General features: G+C 44.7%; 1 protein-coding gene across 1 annotated transcript in view; it reads right to left on the bottom strand.

Annotated features, from left to right (window-relative positions):
- The window catches only part of ADAMTS3 (ADAM metallopeptidase with thrombospondin type 1 motif 3), a gene marked incomplete at both ends in the record, with an annotated part of 140427 nt that overhangs the window by 41383 nt on the left and 77102 nt on the right, over nucleotides 1-21942 (bottom strand). The window contains 3 exons of the mRNA XM_083368043.1: nucleotides 1594-1750; nucleotides 5001-5084; nucleotides 9976-10166. Of these exons, the coding sequence (XP_083224169.1) occupies nucleotides 1594-1750; nucleotides 5001-5084; nucleotides 9976-10166 (432 nt within the window). The remainder of the gene's footprint in view (nucleotides 1-1593; nucleotides 1751-5000; nucleotides 5085-9975; nucleotides 10167-21942) is intronic.

The following is a 21942-nucleotide window of genomic DNA, read 5'->3' on the forward strand; positions in this document are numbered from 1 at the left end:
CAGGTGCTTTGGAGAATAGCTTGACTCCCTCTTCTTTGGGGCAGCCCCTGAGATATTGGAACACTGCTATCATGTTCCCCCTCGTCCTTCTCTTCATTAAATTAGATATACCCAATTCCAGCAGCCATTCCTTATATGTTTTAGCCTTACTTATTATTATTTTATTTCATTTTATTACTTATTATTTTATTTTAGATTTTTTTAAGGGATATTGCTTGAGTGTTTTTAAGTTGTTCTGGTCTTTGACTGTAATAAACTTACGTGACTTGACTCAAAGGCACAAAATACCTCTCAAAATCTCTTTAGTAAAGCATCACAAAGCCCTCCTGTTCACAGAAAACTGAGCAAGTGAGAATGTACCCCCTCGGGCTGATGAGCTCTGAGCTGAGAGAGTTTATTTTGGCACTGATCTGGGCTACTAAAGGGCATTTTTGTCCATCAAAGCCCACTTTATCAAAACCGCTGAAGTTCTTCACTTGCGGCGAAGTCGAGTTCTTTGAAGCTGTTCTTATCAGAGGTCACTGCACACAAGTCTTCGCAGGAATCCGGCTTCCTGTCGCTCTTGTGCTGAAGAGTTCTTCCCAGCTTTTGAAAACTTAAATTTCCTCAAAGAATACCTCAGATCAGGAACTAAATGTTGACTTGGGCTCACTGCTGTGAAAGGCGAGGATGGTCTCACGCTGAGCCAGCCGGGTGCTGCAGCTGCCAAAAAAGCCAACACAATGCTAGGCTGCATTAACAGAGGGATAGAATCGAGATCTCGTGAAGTGTTAATACCACTTTATAATGACTTGGTAGGACCATTCTTGGAATACTGCATCCTGTTTTTGGTTAACACAAAATAAAAAAGTTGTTGAGAAGAGAAGAGCAACCAAAATGATCAGGGGACTGGAGGCTAAAACATATAAAGAGCAGTTGCTGGAATTGGATATGTCTAGTTTAATGAAAAGAAGGACGAGGGAGGACAGGATAGTAGTATTCCAGTATTTGAGGGGCTGCCCCTCGGACAAGCGCTGGCTCTTTGACTTTGAAACGGAGATGAGCACCGGCCCCTAGAGTCGGAAACGACTAGCACGCATGTGCGGGGGAACCTTTACCTTTACCTTTATAAAAATGTCCTAAAACGTATTGAATCTTCTTTCTCTTTCATTTTCAGTATCAATCTATCCATTTCTGCACAATCTAAAAAAATAATAACAATTCACTCTTCCTCTGTGGGTAAATCTTCATTTTTCCAATATTGAGCGAATACAATTCTCGCTGCCTTTTATACATATAAAATTAGATACATACACTCTTTCTCACTGTTTCCCACCATTATGCCTAATAAAAATAATTCTGGCTTAAAATCTATATGTTTTGCTTAGTAATTTTCTCTAACCATATGTCCTACGTATCCCATGGACAGCCGGTTGAAGAAGAATAAAGAAAGCGGAGAGAATTGAACTGTTCTAGGGCAAAAGTTGCGAAGTGCAGAGCGTCTGGGATAGGGAGGAGAAGTCACCTGAATTTCCAGATTTTGAGCAGCTCTTCCATACTGAAAGCCGAAGTGGGCTTTTGAAGGAGTGGGGAAGGGGCACTTGAGCACTGTACCTTGCATTCCAGCTGGTCCAAAATCTTGCCTGGTGAGAAAGATGGCGTGATCGTGATGTTCTGAGTGACCGGGGTCCGTTTTTTGTTGCTGATATGCCCAACGGCACACGTTCTCCAGGCTCCTGGAGGGGTTTCCTCGTTCAATTAGACTGACGGACTGGAAAATAAAACAACAACAACATACAAACAGGTTACAAACCAGTATGCTGTTTACATCGTAACTGGTTAGCTTAGGATCTTCTTTCTTCTTTTCTCTCCCTCCCTCCCTAGATAGATGATAGATAAATAGATCTAGATAGATGATAGATTTAGATAAATAGATTCTAGATAGATGATAGATTAGATATAAAATAGATGATAGATAGATAGATGATAGATAGATAGATAGATAGATAGATAGATAGATAGATAGATAGATAAATAGATAGATAGATAGATAGAAGTTGTTGTTAGTTGCGAAGTCGTGTCCGACCCACTGCAACCCCATGGACAGTGTTCCTCCAGGCCTTCCTGTCCTCACGCCTACTGCTTCAGTGACTCCATCCAGCCACCTCATTCTCTGTCGTCCCCTTCTTCTCTTGCCCTCAATCTTTCCCAGCATTAGGCTCTTCTCCAGTGAGTCCTTCCTTCTCATTAGGTGGCCAAAGTATTTGAGTTTTAGCTTCAGGATCTGGCCTTCTAAAGAGCAGTCAGGGTTGATCTCCTCTAGGACTGACCGGTTTGATCACCAGATAGATAGATAGATAGATAGATAGATAGATAGATAGATAGATAGATAGATAGATAGATAGATAATAGACAAACAGACAGATAGATAGATGATGGATGGATGGATAGATAGATAGATAGATAGATAGATAGATAGATAGATAGATAGATAGATAGATCCTATTTTAACTATTATCCTTCTGAAGAACTGATGGAAGTACAGTGATGGAAGAGCAATACAAGATAAAGAATTTTTTTTTCTCAACTAGCAAGCAGAGGCCTTCATATAATGTAGTACCCACAGGCACCATGTCATAAAAGAACTAAATTTATCACTAAGAACAACTTCATCCCAGTCCCATTTTTTTGCAACATTCCAGAATCTAAATGGACTCTTATCTCATACGCCTAAGTGTACACTGATTTGTAAGAACTGCCCCCCCCCTAGAAAAGATGGCTGCTGTCCAGGCTGCATCAGGATTTACTTTAGGGAATCTCTGTATTTTGTAAGCACAGATTTATATTTGGGAGGACATATTTTCTGCTTTAAACTCCCCCTTTTTTAAAAAATAAATAAATAAATCCAAGCCTTTGGATCTGCTTGTTAAAGCTTCGTATTAGAAGCTTTGCAGGAACTATTATCTCAACCCGTTTATATTCTTTCGGGGAAAATAACAAGCTGGGGGTCCTTCAACTGGAACAAACATCTCATGAGGAAGACCAGATACTCAACGGAGGAAACCAAGCAAGAATGTTTTGCCTGGTATTCCTGATTAAGTTATTCCATTTCTAAAATGACTCTGAGGACAGTGACCCGCTAAATTTATACCCCCTAGCACACTGTCCTGGAAACCCACAACATGCCGTATATACACGAGAGTTGTGCGCCAATGTAAAAAATACAGAGTAAATATTTATTAGCTTTGGTGGAAGTCACCCAACCGTCTGATATTCTTCTGCTAAATTATGCAGCAATGTTCTAAATGAATAATTGACAATAAAGGCTGCCTAACAGTATAATGTATTTATTTCCCTACCCGATGTTAGCATCCAGAGTTTGGATTTTTGTTTGGCTTTGTTTACAGGGAGGTAAACAAGAGGCACTGTATACAGGATGATCTGGGGAGACATTTTCTTAGAGAGGGGCATCTTTTTTAAAATTATTTTTGAGGAAATAATCCCCAAAGAGCACAGCTGAAAATTAATTCCTTTTGCTTGGAAATTCTCATGGTGCAGTTCTGGGGCCCTCTGGGGGAATGCTCCCTCACTCCTTCTAAAAGGAAAATCAAATAATGATAGGGGAAGATATCAACGCGCTTGGGGGGAAATGACATTTTTCAACTCATCGCCACCACCATCATTTTAGGCATTTTTGTCCATCCACTGCAGGATGAAGGCCTCTTCCGCACGTTTCCAACCCCTACGGTCTTGATCTTCCTTTTGCCAATTGAGCCCGCCATACTTGCTGAGGCCATCGATCTATCTTTTCAACGGTATTCTTAAAAAGCAAGGTAATAACAAACATCACCCTGCATGTTGTACTGAGTCATGCGTGACCATCAATATTCTACTGAGTGCTATTGTGAATCCTGCCATTTGCGGCTTATTTAATAAGCCATAAGGTGGATCGTGGCGTGGTACGTCTATGGCTAAGATCAAGTGTGGCATTGTCAAGCATGATACAAGCGTCCCTTGGTGCCGTCTGAGCTTGGCTGTTTTCTTGCAGACATTTCATCATCAGGGCTAGAAAGGAGTGGGATTTGTGGAAAGGAGGAGGAGGAGGAGGAGGAGGAGGAGGAGGAGGAGGAGGAGGAGGAGGAGGAAGACTGTGGGGTCCTTGGTGCTCTCTGAGCTTGGTGGTTTTCTTGCAGACAGTTCATTACATAACTAGGTAACATCATCAGTGCTGGAAAAGAGTGGGATTTGTGGGGGAGGAGGAGGAGGAGGAGGAGGAGGAGGAGGAGGAGGAGGAGGAGAAGGAGGATGACTGTGGGGTCCTTGGTGCTCTCTGAGCTTGGTTGTTTTCTTGCAGACGTTTCATTACTCAACTAGGTAACATCATCAGGGCTAGAAGGGAATGGAATTTGCAGAGAAGAGGAGGAGGAGGAGGAGGAGGAGGAGGAGGAGGAGGAGGAGGAGGAGGAGGAGAATTGTGGTGTCCTTGGTGCTCTCTGAGGTTGATTGTTTTCTTGCAGACGTTTCATTACCCAACTAAGTAACATCATCAGTGCTAGTAAGGAATGAGCTTTGCCCTCAGCTTATATTCTAGTGGCTTGCCTTGTCGGTGTTGGTGGAAGTGGTCTTGTTGTTTCACTCCCATTCCCACCAACACTGACAACGCAAATCACTTGGATGTAAACAAAGACCAAACCCCACTCCCTTCCAGCACTGATGGTGTTAGCTAGTTGGGTAATGAAATGTCTGCAAGAAAATGCCAAGCTCAGAGACCCCACAGTTCAACCCCGAGCTACAAATATTCTTTCCTATCCATGATATATGACCTGAGTAACATACAAGCAGCCATGAATTGTTTTAATCATAGCTTACCGAATTAACTATAATGATTGGGATCATCTGGCGTGCTAAGTCCAAACCAAACCCATTATGTATTTGGATGGGATCATAAGATCCTGCTCCGTTGACCCATAAGGCGTGTTTGCATGCAGTAGACAGATGAACCCTTCACCTGGTTTATTTACCTTGGCATAACCTAGCATCATCATACGAACCAGCACAACATTTATGTGGATGCCCAGGGATTCATCGTGATAAATTTCATTCACCTAAAGAGAAGAAAGAGAAAGGGAAGAACAACAACAACCCAAATCCTTAGTAATGAGATAGTCAAGAAAAACGTGGATTGAAGACTCCACATTGATTGATTGATTGATTGATTGATTGATTGATTGATTGATTCATTCATTCATTCATTCATTCATTCATTCATTCATTCATTCATTCATTCATTTTATCTAACAGCCCATCTCCTGAGGTGGCTGACATTTGCAAAAACTATAAAAACATCCAGAATAAATAAATATACATCGTAGCCGTCGAGGCAGTTAATCAGTTCACAGTAAAGTCAAGAAATGGGACCTTTAATGCATCCAGTGCCCCAGGCTCCAGATCATAGCCAAATTTTTAAACCCTTTTAAAAGCCCAATGGGGTTGGGGCCATCCTAATCGCTGAGGGAAGGATGTTCCACGGGGCCAGTGCAGAAAAGGCCCCGTCTACAAGTCCCCATAGCTGACACTCTTTGGCTGATCTATAATATATGCCCAATCTGTCAGATAGAATTGGACGGGTAGAAATTCTTAGGAAAAAAACAAAAAACAGCCCCTCAGATCATTTGCAATCTGTGTCAGATAGAAGGTACAAGCTAGAAGCCCTTGCTTAGGTGTACTTTTTTTTAATAAAGGGTAAATGATCCGGGTCTTATGTATGGTCCAGGACCTCACTAACTGGCCAAGCTTTAGCTTTCTCTTTCTAGATTACAGCCAGCTGTTCCAGTTATTTACAGGAAACTTCTAATGCACTTTAGTAACTGGAGATACCAACTTTCGCTCAGGACCAACATTGGAGGCTACCAGTAAATGGGGCTGGAACAAGCAGAGATCCTGAGCAAAGCCTAATTGTATGGGATTCTCTTTATTTATCTTTTCAACACTATGCCTTCCTTCCTTCCTTCCTTCCTTCCTTCCTTCCTTCCTTCCTTCCTTCCTTCCTTCCTTCCTTTCCTTTCCTCCCTCCCTCCCTCCTTTCCTCCTTTCCTCCCTCCCTCCCTCCATCCCTTCTCTCTCTCTTTCTTTCTCGCTCCCTCCCTCCCTCCCTTCCTTCTTCCTTCCTTCCTCCTTTAATTCATTCGTCCCTACCTCAATTCTCCCTCCCTCCCTCCCTCCTTTTTTTCTCTTTCTTTCTTTCTTTCTTTCTTTCTTTCTTTCTTTCTTTCTTTCTTTCTTTCTTTCTTTCCTTCCTTCTTTCTTTCTTTCTTTGTTTCTTTCTCTCTCCCTCCCTCCCTCCCTCCTTTCATTCCTTCCTCTCTACCTAAATTCTTCCTTCCTCCTCCCCTTCCTCCTCTTTCTTTCTTTCTTTCTTTCTTTCTTTCTTTCTTTCTTTCTTTCCTTCTTTCTTTCTTTTCTTTCTTTCTTTCTTTTGCCACCCATTTCATGCAACTCTCGGCAGCTTGTTGTTGTTGTTGTTAGTTGCGAAGTCGTGTCCGACCCTTCACGACCCCATGGACAACGTTCCTCTGGGCCTTCCTGTCCTCTACCATCTTCTGGAGTCCATTTAGGCTCACGCCTCCTGCTTCAGTCACTCCATCCAGCCACCTCATTCTCTGTCGTCCCCTTCTTCTATTGCCCTCAACCTTTCCCAGCATTAGGCTCTTCTCCAGTGAGTCCTTCCTTCTCATTAGGTGGCCAAAGTATTTAAGTTTTAGCTTCAGGATCTGGCCTTCTAAAGAGCAGTCAGGGTTGATCTCCTCTAGGACTGACCGGTTTGATCGCCTTGCAGTCCAAGGGACTCGCAGGAGTCTTCTCCAGCACCAGAGTTCAAAGGCCTCAATTCTTTGGCGCTCAGCCTTTCTTATGGTCCAGCTTTCACTGCCATACATTGCAACTGGGAAGACCATGGCCTTGACTATACGCACTTTTGTTGACAGGGTGATGTCTCTGCTTTTTAGTGTGCTGTCTACATTTGCCATGGCTTTCCTCCCCAGGAGCAAGTGTCTTTTAATTTCTTGGCTGCAGTCCCCATCTGCGGTGATCTTGGAGCCCAGGAAAATAAAATCTGTCACTACCTCCATTTCTTCCCCATCTATTTGCCAGGAATTGAGAGGGCTGAATGCCATGATCCTGGTTTTCTTAATGTTTAGTTTCAACCCAACATTTGCACTCTCCTTCACTCGCAACAAGAGGCTCTTTAGTTCTTCTTCGCTTTCTGCCATTAGAGTGGTATCATCTGCATATCTTAGGTTGTTGATATTTTTTCCGGCAATCTTAATTCCAACTTTTGATTCATCTAGCCCTGCCTTTCTCATGATGTGCTCTCCATATAAGTTAAATAGGCAAGGCGACAGTATACAGCCTTGCCGGACTCCTTTCCCAATTTTGAACCAATCAGTGGTTCCGTGTCCAGTTCTCACTGTTGCTTCTTGACCCACATATAGGTTTCTCAAGAGACAAATAAGATGGTCTGGTACTCTCATCTCTTTAAGAACTTGCCACAGTTTGTTGTCATCCACACAATCAAATGCTTTAGCATAGTCAATGAAGCAGAAGTAGATGTTTTTCTGGAACTCTCTAGCTTTCTCCATGATCCAGCGTATGTTGGCAATTTGATCTCTAGTTCCTCTGCCTCTTCGAAATCCTCCCTGTACTTCTGATAGTTCTCGATCCACATACTGCTGGAGTCTAGCTTGTAGGATTTTAAGCATAACTTTACTAGCACGTGAAATGAATGCAATGGTGCGATAGTTTGAACGTTCAGCATCTTACAATATGATAAAAGCAAAAATGCAAACCATTAAATATTCAAACTTCTTTCTCTGAAACTCCCTTGTTTTTGCTTTGCTTTGTTTGGAAAGCACCTCTCCATTCCCTAAAATTATGTTTTCACAGCAACCACAACTTTTTAATTTGTGGTCCTCAAGGGCAACTTTTGTTGCTGAAACGCTCCTCTGTTGCTTAAAATGCAGCATGCCTCTGACACTGGAAAATTGAATGACTCTTGAAAGCAACACCCATTTTTGCATTTATTTGGTGCTAACAGCTAAGAGAGCAGTCTTCTTAACCCCGGAATCATTTTGAAGAAGAAAACATGAATTATGGAATGAAGTGACCAAAGCTTTTTCAAATGCCAATATTCTCAAAGCATCAAAAATGCAATGAGAAAGGTCAGGACAAGAAGCAACGAGTGGAAACTAATCAAGGAGAGAAGCAACAGAGAACTCAGGAAAAATTTCCTGATAGTGAGAACAATTAATCAGCGGAACAACTTGCCTCCCGAAGTGGTGAATGCTCCAACACTGGAAGGCTTTCAAGAAGAGACTGGGCAGCCATTTGTCTGAAATGGTCCAGGGTTTCCTGCTTGAGCAGGGGTTGTTCTGTTACTAAATGAATGGTCATAAGTGCAGGACTACCTATACCGGGGGGTCTTCAAACCTGGCCCCTTTGATGACTTGTGGACTTCAACTCCCAGAATTCCTCAGCCAGGCACGCTGGTTGAGGAATTCTGGGAGTTGAAGTCCACGAGTCATCAAAGGGCCACGTTTCAAGACCCCTGCCCTATACCACATCCAAAGCACAGCACTGTGCTAAGAGAAACAGGATAATCAGACAGACCAACCATCTGTGAAGTTTCTCATTGAAACCTACCTACAGACAGATGGAGTGTTCTTTGATTACAAGTTCAAACCTATCCTCTCATTTATTTTATTTTATTTATTTTTATTTTTATTCCATTTATATCCCGCCCTTCTCCGAAGACTCAGGGCGGCTTACAAGCTTAGCAGTAGCCTTCATTCTATGTATATGCCTGCTTATTAGGGCTTTCACACACCCCCAAGCGGCATTATTACAAAGTCAGCTTAATTGCTCCCAACAATCTGGGTCCTCATTTATTATGTCTGCTTACCTTGCGATCCCAAGCAACAAATGCCAAATTAGGGCAGTTTTAGATTGCGATCTCGGGACGACATTTCCACCGTTTAACTTAACCCCGGTTCCTTCTTTTGCCCCCTCCAGCAGCATTTTTACAAAGTCAGCTTAATTGCCCCCAACAATCTGGGTCCTCATTTTACCTACCTCTGAAGGATGGAAGGCTGAGTCAACCTTGAGCCTGGTGGGATGCGAACCTGCACTAATTGCAGGCAGCTGGTGTTACTTAAGGAGGCATTAGCCCACTGCCCACTGCTCCACCAAGGCTCTAGAGAATTCCTTAACTTCAGGTGTCTGCTACAAATCCCTATCTCCGTTCCATTATAGAAGTAGCCTTCTTCTAGATCAGGGGTCTTTAAACTTGGCCCTTTGATGACTTGTGGACTTCAACTCCCAGAATTCCTCAGCCAGTGTGCCTGGCTGAGGAATACTGGGAGTTGAAGTCCACAAGTCATAAAAGGGCCATTTTTGAAGACCTGATATAGACTTTAAGAGGAGTGGACTTAAACTTCCAGAATTCCTCAGCTGGCGTGCCTGGCTGATGAATTCTGGGAGTTGAAGTCCACAAGTGATCAAAGGGCCAAGTTTGAAGACCTGATATAGACTTTAAGAGGAGTGGACTTCAACTCCCAGAATTCCTCAGCTGGCGTGCCTGGCTGAGGAATTCTGGGAGTTGAAGTCCACAAGTCATCAAAGGGCCAAGTTTGAAGACCTGATATAGACTTTAAGAGGAGTGGACTTCAACTCCCAGAATTCCTCAGCTGGCGTGCCTGGCTGAGGAATTCTGGGAGTTGAAGTCCACAAGTCATCAAAGGGCCAAGTTTGAAGACCTCTGTGCTAGATGTTCCACTTTCTAATCTTACCTGTAGCCTTAGCATTTCCTGACAGTCTGTCACCCAAAAGTGAGGGGATCCAGCCCTCGGTAGCTTTCCCAAGATTATCCACGATCAATTGGAGGCTTAAGGGACCGAGGCCTTTATTTCTCCCATACTAAAACAAGAAAAATATTGCACTCACAATGTTCATCAGGGTGAGAAGGTAGTTCTGCACGTGTTCTTTGCCATGAAATCGGACCACCGAGTCATCTACTCCGAGGAGAACCTCAATATTGTAGCCATTTTCTCCGGTGTGTCTGCGTCGCCTCAGCGTTTCGTTCAGTTCCTGCTCTATGCTTGCATAAGTGGACTCCAGGCGGAGCAGATCAGATTCTGAGTGGAAGGGAGGAAATAAATCCAAGGATTAGAAGTTAATTACCATTATCCACAGCTGGACCGTTGTTCTCCACAGAGGATATCCCATATATGTAATAGAGATTTTGTCAGCTCAGAAAGGAAACACCACACACACATTCTGGGATTGCATCTGTACATTCGTTCATCTGGAATCTTAGAGGGTGAGACTCAACGTCAAGAGAATGATTAAGCAACATAAATTCAGTCAGAGATTAATCCAGAACAGCTCTGATCTTTATCCAGGATGACTGAATCTGATTCTTTACTGATATTACTTTTGCTGCTTATCTGGAGACTGTGAAGACTCAAGAGCACCTCAACAGAGCTTTAACACTTCTTCAATTGTGGATCTTCAGAATCTAGGCCCACTGGTGTTTCTCAGCACCTCTAGACATTATTTGTTTATTAGATTTTTTTTAAAATCCTGCCTTTATTACTTTAACTGAAGGCAACAGACATACTTTATGCTTCTTTCTCCTCCAATTTTCCCCGCAATAACCCTGAGAGGTGGGTTAGTGGCTGGCCCAAAGTCATACAGTTGGCTTGGTTTCATAAGGAGGACTAGAACTCAGAGTCTCTTGCTGCTTGGCCCAAACTCACCTAGCTGGCTTTCAATTCCTAAGGTGGGACTACAACTCACTGTCTCTTAGTGATTGGCCTAAGTCACCCAACCGGCTTTCATGCCTAAGGTAGGACTAGAACTCACCGTCTCCTGGTTTCTTGGCCAGCACCTTAACCACTACACCAAACTGGCTATCGAAAAAGATATTCACGCAGGAAGCATCAATAAGAGAAGTGCTTCCATGGCTGTTAACGCAAGACTAGGAAGCAATTACATACACTGGCAAAAGAGCAATTATTATAACCAGGGCTTTCTTTCTCATAGAATGCTCAGAACGGAGTTCCGGCACCTTTTTTGGATGGAACCTTGTAGGGTAGGCAAGGCAGGTTGTATGACATGTGTGAGAATCAAATGCACAGGTATAGTATAGGTAGTAACTGTGAGAGGGATCTCGGAGTCCTAGTAGACAATCACTTCAATATGAGCCAGCAGTGTGCTGCAGCGGCCAAAAAAGCCAACACAGTGCTAGGCTGCATTAACAGAGGGATACAATCAAGATCAAGTGAAGTACTAATACCACTTTACAATGCCTTGGTAAGGCCACACCTGGAATACTGCACCTAGTTTTGGTCACCACGATGTAAAAAAGATGTCAAGACTCTAGTGAAGTAGCCGAAGGACCACTCGGGACGACAGGCTAGTTAACTAAAAGGTTTATTTAGAGCAAGACAAAACAGAATAACTCGCCCGGCTTTTATAGCCGGCAGCTGTCAGTGAGGGCCAATCAGGAACGTCCATTTTGGCGCCGCGTCTATCTGGACCAATCCGCGTCGTCTGTTCTTGACAGTTCTGGCTTCCGCATGGCTCGGTGTTTTGACAGCCGCGAGCTGTCAGCGGTTGCGCCTGCGCTGTGCGGGGAACTTTGACAGCTGTCAAGTTCCCGCGTGTTCTCCTGTCAGATTTTATTTTTCCTCACGTATACGGTTTAATCACATCTAACTTAACTGTTTACATATATAATACACCCCTTACCCCTCCCCTGGAGCGTTTCCTCCCTCTCTGTCGTTGGAACCTGCCCACTGGTAGTCCTTTAGGTAGGTGGGGGCCCTTCGGTTCCTGGTGGAACGACGTGGAAGTGGGGCGATGTCTGGGTCTGCCGGTGGTGCGTCTCTTTGCTCCTCTTCCTCTTGGTTTGGTATCGGTAGTATTTCTGGGGGGGGTTGCAGGTTGAGTTCCGTCGTTTGGGGTTCTGGGGTGTATGGCGGTAGTCTGGGTCTGAGTTGGTCGATATGGCGGCGTAGGTTGCCGTGAGTTTGTGTAGATATTAGGTAAGAAATGGGTCCTGTTTGTTTTAGCACTGTCCCTTGGACCCATTTGTTTTTATCTGAGTAAGATCGTGCCCATATCATTTGCCCTGGTTTGAATGTGCGGATGGGGGGGGTTTGTTCGTTTTCTTCCGGGTATGTGTCAGGATGCAGTCTGTCAAGCCGCGTTATCAGCCTCCTCCCCCATCTTAGTTCCGCTGGTGATTTGCCCGTTGTTGTGCATGGAGTTGCGTGTTGTGACATTAGGAATTGGCTGAGTCGCCTTTGCCAGTTCCCCTTGACGAATTTTTTCAAAGCTTCTTTTGTGGAGCGTACCATAATTTCAGCCATCCCGTTAGTCGATGGGTGGAAGGGCGCAGACGTGACCAGCCTAATACAATTCTTCATAGCGAATATCTGAAATTCACGAGAGGTGAATTGAGGGCCATTGTCTGAAACTATGGTGTCTGGGAGGCCGTGTGTGGCGAATATTTTCCTTAGGGCTTGTATAGTGGCTCCTGACGTTGTTTTCTTAAGGGGGGTGACTTCTAACCATTTAGAATAGCTGTCCACTACAATTAGGAAACTCTGTCCCTGGATAGGTCCTGCAAAGTCTAAATGTATGCGTGACCATGGGTTTTTTGTTGTTTCCCATTTGTGGATTGGTGCCTGGGGTGGTTCGTTCTGGGTTGCTTGACAGGTATAGCACCCTCCTACATATTTTTCTATTTCCTTATCTATGCCCGGCCACCAAACATAACTTCTGGCCATGGCTTTCATTTTGACAATGCCTGGGTGTCCTTCGTGTAAGATGTCTAACGTTTGATTTGTGTTCTTATTTGGTATTATGACACGATTTCCCCATAGCAGGCATCCCCTATGTGAAGATATTTCATTTTTCCTGTTGAAGTATGGTTGGAATTGGGGGTGTGGGTTTTTTGCTGGCCACCCTGTTGTGGCCCACCTGAGAATTCTGCTGAGTATTTTGTCCCTAGCTGAGTTGTTTGCTATAATTTTAGCAGAGAGGGGACAGTCTGGAAGTTGCGAAATTGCTAAGATCATCCCCGCTGGGGCTGGGTCTGGGTCATTGCTAGGGATTGGCAGTCTGCTGAGGCAGTCTGCGTGTCCTAATTCCTTCCCTGGTTTATGGATTAACTGATAAGAATAGGCAGATAAGAATGTGGACCACCGTAGTATTCTCGGTGAGAGAATCTGAGGTGTTATTTTATTCCAAGTGAATATCCCTAATAGGGGTTTGTGATCTGTGTATATAGTGAAGGGTCTCCCATAAAGATAGTCGTGAAATTTTTTGACCCCTGCAACTATTGCTAGGGCTTCTCTGTCTATTTGTGCGTAATTCCTTTCTGCTTTTGACAGAGTGCGTGAATAAAAGGCTGTGGGTCTTTGGGTGCCATCCTTGTATAAATGACTTAATACTGCCCCAATTCCATAGGGAGATGCGTCGCAAGCGATGCATATTGGTGTATCTTCTCTGAAAAGGGTGATCGTTGAACTATTGCAAATAATCTTTTTTAGTGATTGGAAGCTATTTTCATGAATTTTGGTCCAGGACCAGGCAGTTCCTTTATCCAGGAGTCTATGCAGAGGCTCTGCGATAGTGGCTTTGTGGGGGATGAAGGCATGATAAAAATTTAATAATCCTAAAAAGGCTTGGAGTTCTTGTTTATTCCTTGGGCTAGGAGCTGTTTGAATAGCCCTTAGTTTGTCTGTGGTGGGGTGGATGCCCTGTCCGTCTATTTTGTACCCCAGGAACTCTGTGGAAGTGACTCCAATGGAGCACTTTTCCCGCTTAAGTTTGAGGCCGGCTTCTCTGAGCCGGCTCAGCACAGCTGACAGTCTGTCAGCTAAATTTTCTTCATTTTCTCCGGCGATGAGAACATCGTCGAAGTAGGGGCAGACCCTGGGTATTCCTTTCAGGGTTTTCTCCATGATACCCTGGAAGATACCCGGGGCTGCTGATATGCCGAATTGTAGCCTTTTTACTTTAAAGGCACCGCGGTGGGTGACAATTGTCTGGGCTTCCGCGGTGTCATTTGTGACAGGCAGTTGCAAATACGCCTGCGTGAGATCAAGTTTGGCGAAAATGGCGCCGGAGCGGATGGAAGCAAAAACGTCCCTTACCGCTGGCACCGGGTAAGCATGGGGGCTAAGAGCTACGTTGAGGGTTGCCTTATAGTCCGCGCATAATCTTATTTCCCCATTAGGCTTAACTGGGGTGACTATTGGGGTCTCCCAGCTTCCCCCTTCTGTCGGTTCAAGCACCCCGAGCCCAACGAGGCGCTCTAGTTCCCTTTCAATTTTTTCTTTAAGGGCAAAGGGCACTCTCCTAGCTCTTATCTTAATGGGTTGGATGGCTGGGTTTAATTGTAAAGAGATGGGGGGACCCGTGTATTTCCCTAAAGTGCCATCGAAGACGTCTGCATACTTATTGCAAACGGCTTCGAGACTGGGTGATTGTACAGTATTTACCCCCGTTATGGCGATCCCTAACGGTCCGAACCAGTTCAGCCCTATCAGGTTGGTGCGATTTCCCGGCGTTACCAGTACTTCTAGGGGACCCTTGAAAGATCTGTACTCTACTTCCACCTTAGCCCTCCCTTCCAGGGGAATAGGGGTTTTCTGGAAGTCTGCTAGGTGGACCTGGGTTTGCCTCAGGGGAATTTTTCCCTTGCCTTGTTGACAGATCTCCTGATAAGTTTTGAATGAAATTAGGGAGACTGCTGACCCCGAATCCACTTCCATGAGGCAGGGCACCCCCTGAATTCTTACCCTGACCTTAACCTTTGAGCTTAGGCTGTTTACCCTGTCAATTGTTTCTTCTGGGCGAATTGAACCCGCCAGTACAGTTCGGATCGGGCTGGCATGTAATGCTTCGTCAGCTGGTCTACCAGGTCCGCGTAGGATACTTCGGTGATGGGCACCAGGCTGAACAGCCCCACGGCAGCGTCGTAGACGGGGGGTCCGCTGATGTATAGCAGCGCCACGGCCTTTGCTCGGTCATCGGTGATTTTGCTGACAAGGAGGAATCCCTCGACCTGGCCCAGGTGTGATTGCCACCTTTCGGGATGTCGGGTGTCGAATTCCCTCACGCGACCGAAGTTTGCCATGTCGTCCGGTCCTGGGTCTCGCCCCGTTGGAAGTTAAAACTTCCGTGACAGCTCTGGCCGGGAACTCTCTTCCGCGGCCGTGACTTCAGCTCTGGAGCGATCCCACCTTCGTCGCCAGTGAAGTAGCCGAAGGACCACTCGGGACGACAGGCTAGTTAACTAAAAGGTTTATTTAGAGCAAGACAAAACAGAATAACTCGCCCGGCTTTTATAGCCGGCAGCTGTCAGTGAGGGCCAATCAGGAACATCCATTTTGGCGCCGCGTCTATCTGGACCAATCCGCGTCGTCTGTTCTTGACAGTTCTGGCTTCCGCATGGCTCGGTGTTTTGACAGCCGCGAGCTGTCAGCGGTTGCGCCTGCGCTGTGCGGGGAACTTTGACAGCTGTCAAGTTCCCGCGTGTTCTCCTGTCAGATTTTACTTTTCCTCACGTATACGGTTTAATCACATCTAACTTAACTGTTTACATATATAATACACTAGAAAGGGTACAGAGAAGAGCAACAAAGATGATTGGGGGACTGGAGGCTAAAACATATAGGGAACGGTTGCTGGAATTGGGTATGTCTAGTTTAATGAAGAGAAGGACAAGGGGGGACATGATAGCAGTGTTCCAATATCTCAGGGGCTGCACCAAAGAAGAGGGAGTCAAGCTATTCTCCAAAGCACCTGAAAGCAGGACAAGAAGCAACGGATGGAAACTCATCAAGGAGAGAAGCAACCTAGAACTAAGGAGAAACTTCCTGACAGTTAGAACAATTAATCAGTGGAACGCCTTGCCTCCAGAGGTGGTGAATGCTCCAACACTGGAGGTTTTTAAGAAGAGACTGGACAGCCATTTGCCTGAAATGGTATAGGGTTTCCTGCCTGAGCAGGGGGTTGGACTAGATGACCTCCAACATCCCTTCCAATTTATTATTATTATTATCAGTTCCGGCACCTTTTTCTTTTACAAAAAAAGCACTGATTATAACCCTCATTCTCACTAAACCTAGCAAAAAGAAAATTAGGGAAATAAACTGTAGCTAACATGCCCACTTTGAGAAACAGGCAAAGCAAGCTTCTGTTTATTTAAATCAAAGCAAATGAATGAAAGAATAGACACTTGGAATAAGGTTTGAAGAATATCATGATCACATGACTGCTGGATGCTACAAACTGCTGCAGATGCAAATTGGTTGCCAAGCAACCAAAATGTCATGATGTGGTTTATGGAGTGTGTGGCTAACTTCAAAATCAGGTCGTAAGTAGCTCTGGGGAGACCCGTCGTAACTTCAAACGGTCACTAAGCGGCCAGTCATTATTCTGAGGACTACCTGTATTTTTAAAATGTCATGGCAGACTTTACAGAACCCAGCTGAAATTCTGACCACTGCATCTGAAAAAGGAATCTTAGCGTCTTTTAAAAAACTAATTGCCTTGGTCCATATGTTGCTCTAAATCAGGGGTCTTCAAATCTGGCAACTTTTAAGACTTGTGGACTTCAACTCCCAGAATGCCCCAGCCAGCATTAAAGAGACCACTCTGTTGTCGTTCTAGATCAGAGGTCTACAAACCTGGGAACTTTAAGACTTCTGGACTTCAATTGATCTTTCTGGCCTGGACTGAGGGGGGTTTAATTTAACTTTAAATTTTAAATTTTAATTTGTTTTAATTGTGGGCTAATCTTAATTTACCGGTAATTCTATTTTAATTGTATTTATTTGTATTGTTTAATTTGCCCTGTAAACCGCCCTGAGTCCTTCGGGAATAGGGCGGTATATAAAATCAATCAATCAATCAATCAATAAATTCCCAGAATTCCCCAGCCAGCATTAAAGAGACAGCTCTGTTGTCGTTCTAGATCAGAGGTCTGCAAACTTGGTAACTTTAAGACTTGTGGACTTCAACTCCCAGAATTCCTCAGCCAGCAGATCAGTCCACAAGTCTTAAAGTTGCCGAGTTTGGAGACCCCCTGCACTCACCTGTGGCTTTGTGCAACTATTGTAGGGTTAATTGGAAAAACCAGCCTTTGCATGATTGCTGCTACATGCGAAGCCATAAAACATGGTTTATAGAGCACAACAATTTGTTTCTGTTCAAGCTTTGGCACATCTGCATGCAGACCTCATGAGGTCATCTCAATTGACACCCCTCTCCCCAGTTTTAGAGCTGATTAGCCTGGAAAGAGAACCCACTTATGCAATGTGAAAATTAACCCCTTTCTCACCCTTTTCCTCAACATATGTCTGCTAGTGCTCCCGAAAAGCAAGTGAATATTGCTTTTGGATATTAAAAGTGAAGCTTGCTATGCAATTAACAAGTCAGGCCTGTATTTTGGTATCTGGTGCTGGGTGAAGTGTCTTTGCTTCGAGCAGTATAATTAGAGGCTTCCACTGATTTTATACATCAAAGCCTTACCATCTACCATCAGCTGAACTTAGCAAACCTTAGCAACGAAACACACCAACCGTTGGAGATTCAGCTGCAGTTTATTCCCTGCCTAGCACATTATCCAGATCAGAAAGCGTGCAGAATCCAAAGCGTGCACCGGTATGCTTGATCAAAAGCTTAATGACTGCATCAAAAGGAACCCAACCATTGCTGCGGTCCCCTTTGCATGTTTTCCAACTGAATTGCCTTTGGCTAAGTTGAATCTTTCTGGCTCAGAGGCAGTCTGAAAACTTATCAAAGTTGGACCGTCTTTTGAAAATTTCACAGGGGAACCTGCTGTTGCAGTGTTTTGGGTGTATTAACTGTGAATGGTTCCTTCGCTCTATCTGTCGGTCTGTGTTAGCATTGCTTTATACTCCTTTGGTAAGGCCACGCTTGGCATATGGCATCCGATTTTGGTCACCACAATGCAAAAAAAGATGTTGAGACTCTAGAAAGAGTGCAGAGAAGAGCAACAAAGGTGATCAGGGGACTGGAGGATAAAACTTTGATGAACAGATGCAGAAACTAAGTTTAGTCTAACAAAGAGAAGGATTAGGGGGTGACATGATACGGGTCACGGTCTACAACTATTTGAGAGATAAGAGAGAGGTCAACCTGTTACCCAAAGCACCTGAGGACAGGACAAGAAGTAACAGACAGAAATTCAACCTAGAATTAAGAAGAAATTTCCTAACAGTGAGAACAGTTAATCAGTGGAACAGCTTGCCACTGGAAGTTGTGGGTGCTCCATCATTGAGGTTTTTAAGAAGAGATTGGACAGCCATTTGTCCAGAATGATGTAGAGTCTATACCAGAGGTCTTCAAACTTGGCCCTTTTATGACTTGTGGACTTCAACTCCCAGAATTTCTCAACCAGGCACGCTGGGTGAAGAATTCTGGAAGTTGAAGTCCACAAGTCATAAAAGGGCCAAGTTTGAAGACCCCTGGTCTATAACGATGATATAGGGTCTATACCAATGGGATATAGGACTAGGGGTGACATTTATTTTGTTTTTATTTTTATTTTATTAAATTTATATACCGCCCTATTCCCGTAGGACTCAGGGCGGTTTACAGGGAAAATTAAAAACATAACATACAAAAATTAAAATCAATTAAAACAATTAATTAATTCAAGTCCCTGAAATTTAAAACTAAAACCCAATAAAAAATTAAAACCCCTCAGCCTGGGCCAGACAGCTCGAAGAGACAAGTTTTCATGATACCACTGTATCAATATTTGAGGGGGCTCCTACAAGGATGACGGGGGTCCAGCTATTTTCCAAAGCACCAAAAGGCAAGACAAGAAACAACGGTTGGAAACTAATCAACGAGAGAAGCAACCTAGAAATAAGGAGAAATTTCCTAACGGTGAGAGCAATCAACCAGTGGAACGGTTTGCCTCCAGAAGTTGTGGGTGCTCCATCACTGGAGGCTTTCAAGAAGAGACTGGACAGCCACTTGTCGGAAATGGTATAGGGTCTCCTGCTCGAGCGGTGGGGTTGGACTAGATGACCTCAGAGGTCCCTTCCAACTCTATTATTCTATATTCTCAACTCGATAGTCCCTCATTTTCTTTCCTTGACATCCCCGCATCAAACACTGAGATTTTCCCGGACCTGAGAAAGTCAGCGTCACAAACTAGCGTCACAATTCGACCTCAGCAATTTTGCAGGCTCAAAAATAAAAATAAAAAATACAAAAATGCACGGCTGGTATAGCATACAAGTGGGAAATTTAGAGTCTGGCTCTCTGTTTCTAAAAATTGCTGCGACCGACCGGCAGAGGTTTGCTGGGGTGCCACGTCCAGTGGAAATATAGAATCAAGCCTACTTATGGGATGAATGAGAGACCCCAAACAGGCAGGGCAGAACAAAAAAGTACAGCAGTCTATCCCACACCGGGCTGGTGGGTTTGGCTGCCATTTCCCTCTTTAAATAAGTGGCTTTTGTGGTTAGGAAAAAGTGGAGATTCCTCCTTTTTCCCTGCGTACACAAGCAGGAAAAGAGCAGGAAAGAATCTTCTTCTTCTTCTTCTCTTCTTCTTCTTCTTCTTCTTCTTCTTCTTCTTCTTCTTCTTCTTCTTCTTCATCTTCTTCTTCTTCTTCTCCTTCTCCTCCCCCTCCCCCTCCCCCTCCTCCTCCTCCTCCCTCTCCTCCCCCTCCTCCCCTCCTCCTCTCTCCTCCTCCTCCTTCTTCTTCTTCTTCTTCTTCTTCTTCTTCTTCTTCTTCTTCTTCTTCTTCTTCTTCTTCTTCTTCTTCTTCTTCTTCTTCTCTTCTTCTTCTTCTTCTCCTCCCCTCCCCCTTCTTCTTCTTCTTCTTCTTCTTCTTCTTCTTCTTCTTCTTCTTCTTCTTCTCTTCTTCTTCTTCTTCTTCTTCTCCTCCTCCTCCTCCTCCTCCTCCTCTTCCTTCTTCCTTCTCCTCCCCTCTCCTCCCCACCCCCCCCTTCCTCCTCCTCCTCCTCCTCCTCCTCCTCCTCCTCCTTCTTACAGCACAGCAGATTTATGGTGCAAATTACCCATGTTCTCACTTTTCTCCGCCTTTATTTTTTATTTTTTAAAAAGAAACCCTTTAAAAACCTGTTCTAAAAATAGCTTTGCACTGGGAATGAAAGCATCCAAGAGTTAGCTGTTGTAGAACTTGAAGGTGGCTTCCTTGAAACTGCTACAGCTTCATTCACAGAAGGAGAACGTAGAGTAAAATAGACTCCATGAAAGGGAGAAGGCAGAGAGCCATTCTGCTCCCCCCCGCCCCGCCCGCCTCATGAATGTCCTCAGAATGACATGGGAGGGGGGGAGGATCCTGAGGTCACTGGACACGTTTATTAGGTCTTGTCGCCAGTGATATAGTAGTGGATTGCCACTATCTTCTTGGATGTTCTGTTGATGGTGTGGTACTCTCTGAGTTAGGTTGTTTTCTTGCAGACGTTTCATTAGCCAAACTAGGTAACATCATCAGTGCTAGAAGGGAAGAGGGATTTGGGACGAGGAGGAGGAGGAGGAGGAGGAGGAGGAGGAGGAGGAGGAGGAGGAGGAGATGATCTGTGTGGGGTCCTTGGTGCTCTCTGAGCTTGTTTTCTTGCAGATCTTTCATTACCAAACTGGCAGTGGTGGGATTCAGCCGGTTCGCACCTCTTCGGCAGAACCGGTAGCTAATTTTTTGTTGCCCAGGCCCAGAACGGATTTCCAGAACCGGCATCCACACAGAGAACCGGTTGTTCACCTATTTGAATCCCACCACTGCAAACTGGGTAACATCATCAGTGCTACTACTGTTGATGATCTGCTCTAATTTACAGATCTTGGAGTTCTTTGTGGTCCTGTTTCCAAGTCCTATATTGGTCTTACCTTGCTTGGCTTCTTTCAACATCAGCTGAGCTTGACGAGGTGCTGCTTTTGGGGGCGGGGAGGGTCAAGTATAAATGAAATGAATTGTCTATCAGGAGTAAAAGAGCAGGTCCTAAAAGGCCTATGCACAAGAATCTTCTCAACTAATGGTTAGCACCTGCTAGGAGTTAGATAAGAGTCAAAGGAGTTCAAGGGAGGTTGGACTTAATTCGCTTGTGATTATGTAGGGATTCTAGGCTGATCCCTCTTTTAACTCCACCCCCACGTTCTGCCTCCTTCTCCATTTTAAGCCAGAGCTTCCCGCAGCTGGATAAATGATTCAAAATTGGGTAAAGGTATTTTTTCTTTGCATGAGAACACATGAACCCTTTACCCAATCACAACAGCGACAACATCCCTGGGAGGTGAGTTGGGAAAGGAAAGGGTGAATGGCCCAAAGTCACCCAGCTGGCTTTCATGCCTAAGGCAGGATTATCGTTGTTAGCTGCGAAGTCGTGTCCGACCCATCGCAACCCTATGGACAACGTTCCTCCAGGCCTTCCTGTCCTCTACCATCTTCTGGAGTCCATTTAAGCTCACGCCTCCTGCTTCAGTGACTCCATCCAGCCACCTCATTCTCGGTCGTCCCCTTCTTCTCTTGCCCTCAACCTTTCCCAGCATGAGGCTCTTCTGCAGTGAGTCTTTCCTTCTCACTAGGTGGCCAAAGTATTTGAGTTTCAACTTCAGGATCTGGCCTTCTAAAGAACAGTCAGGGTTGATCTCCTCTAGGACTGACCGGTTTGATCGCCTTCCAGTCCAAGGGACTCGCAGGAGTCTTCTCCAGCCCCATAGTTCAAAGGCCTCAGTTCTTTGGCGCTCAGCCTTTTTTATGGTCCAACTTTCACTGCCATACATTGCAACTGGGAAGACCACAGCCTTGACTATACGCACTTTTGTTGACAGGATGATGTCTCTGCTTTTTAGTCTGCTGTCTAGAGTTGCCATGGCTTTCCTCCCCAG

This window comes from Vipera ursinii (genome assembly GCF_947247035.1).
Source record: "Vipera ursinii genome assembly, chromosome: 7".
In the NCBI taxonomy this organism is placed as follows: domain Eukaryota; kingdom Metazoa; phylum Chordata; class Lepidosauria; order Squamata; family Viperidae; genus Vipera; species Vipera ursinii.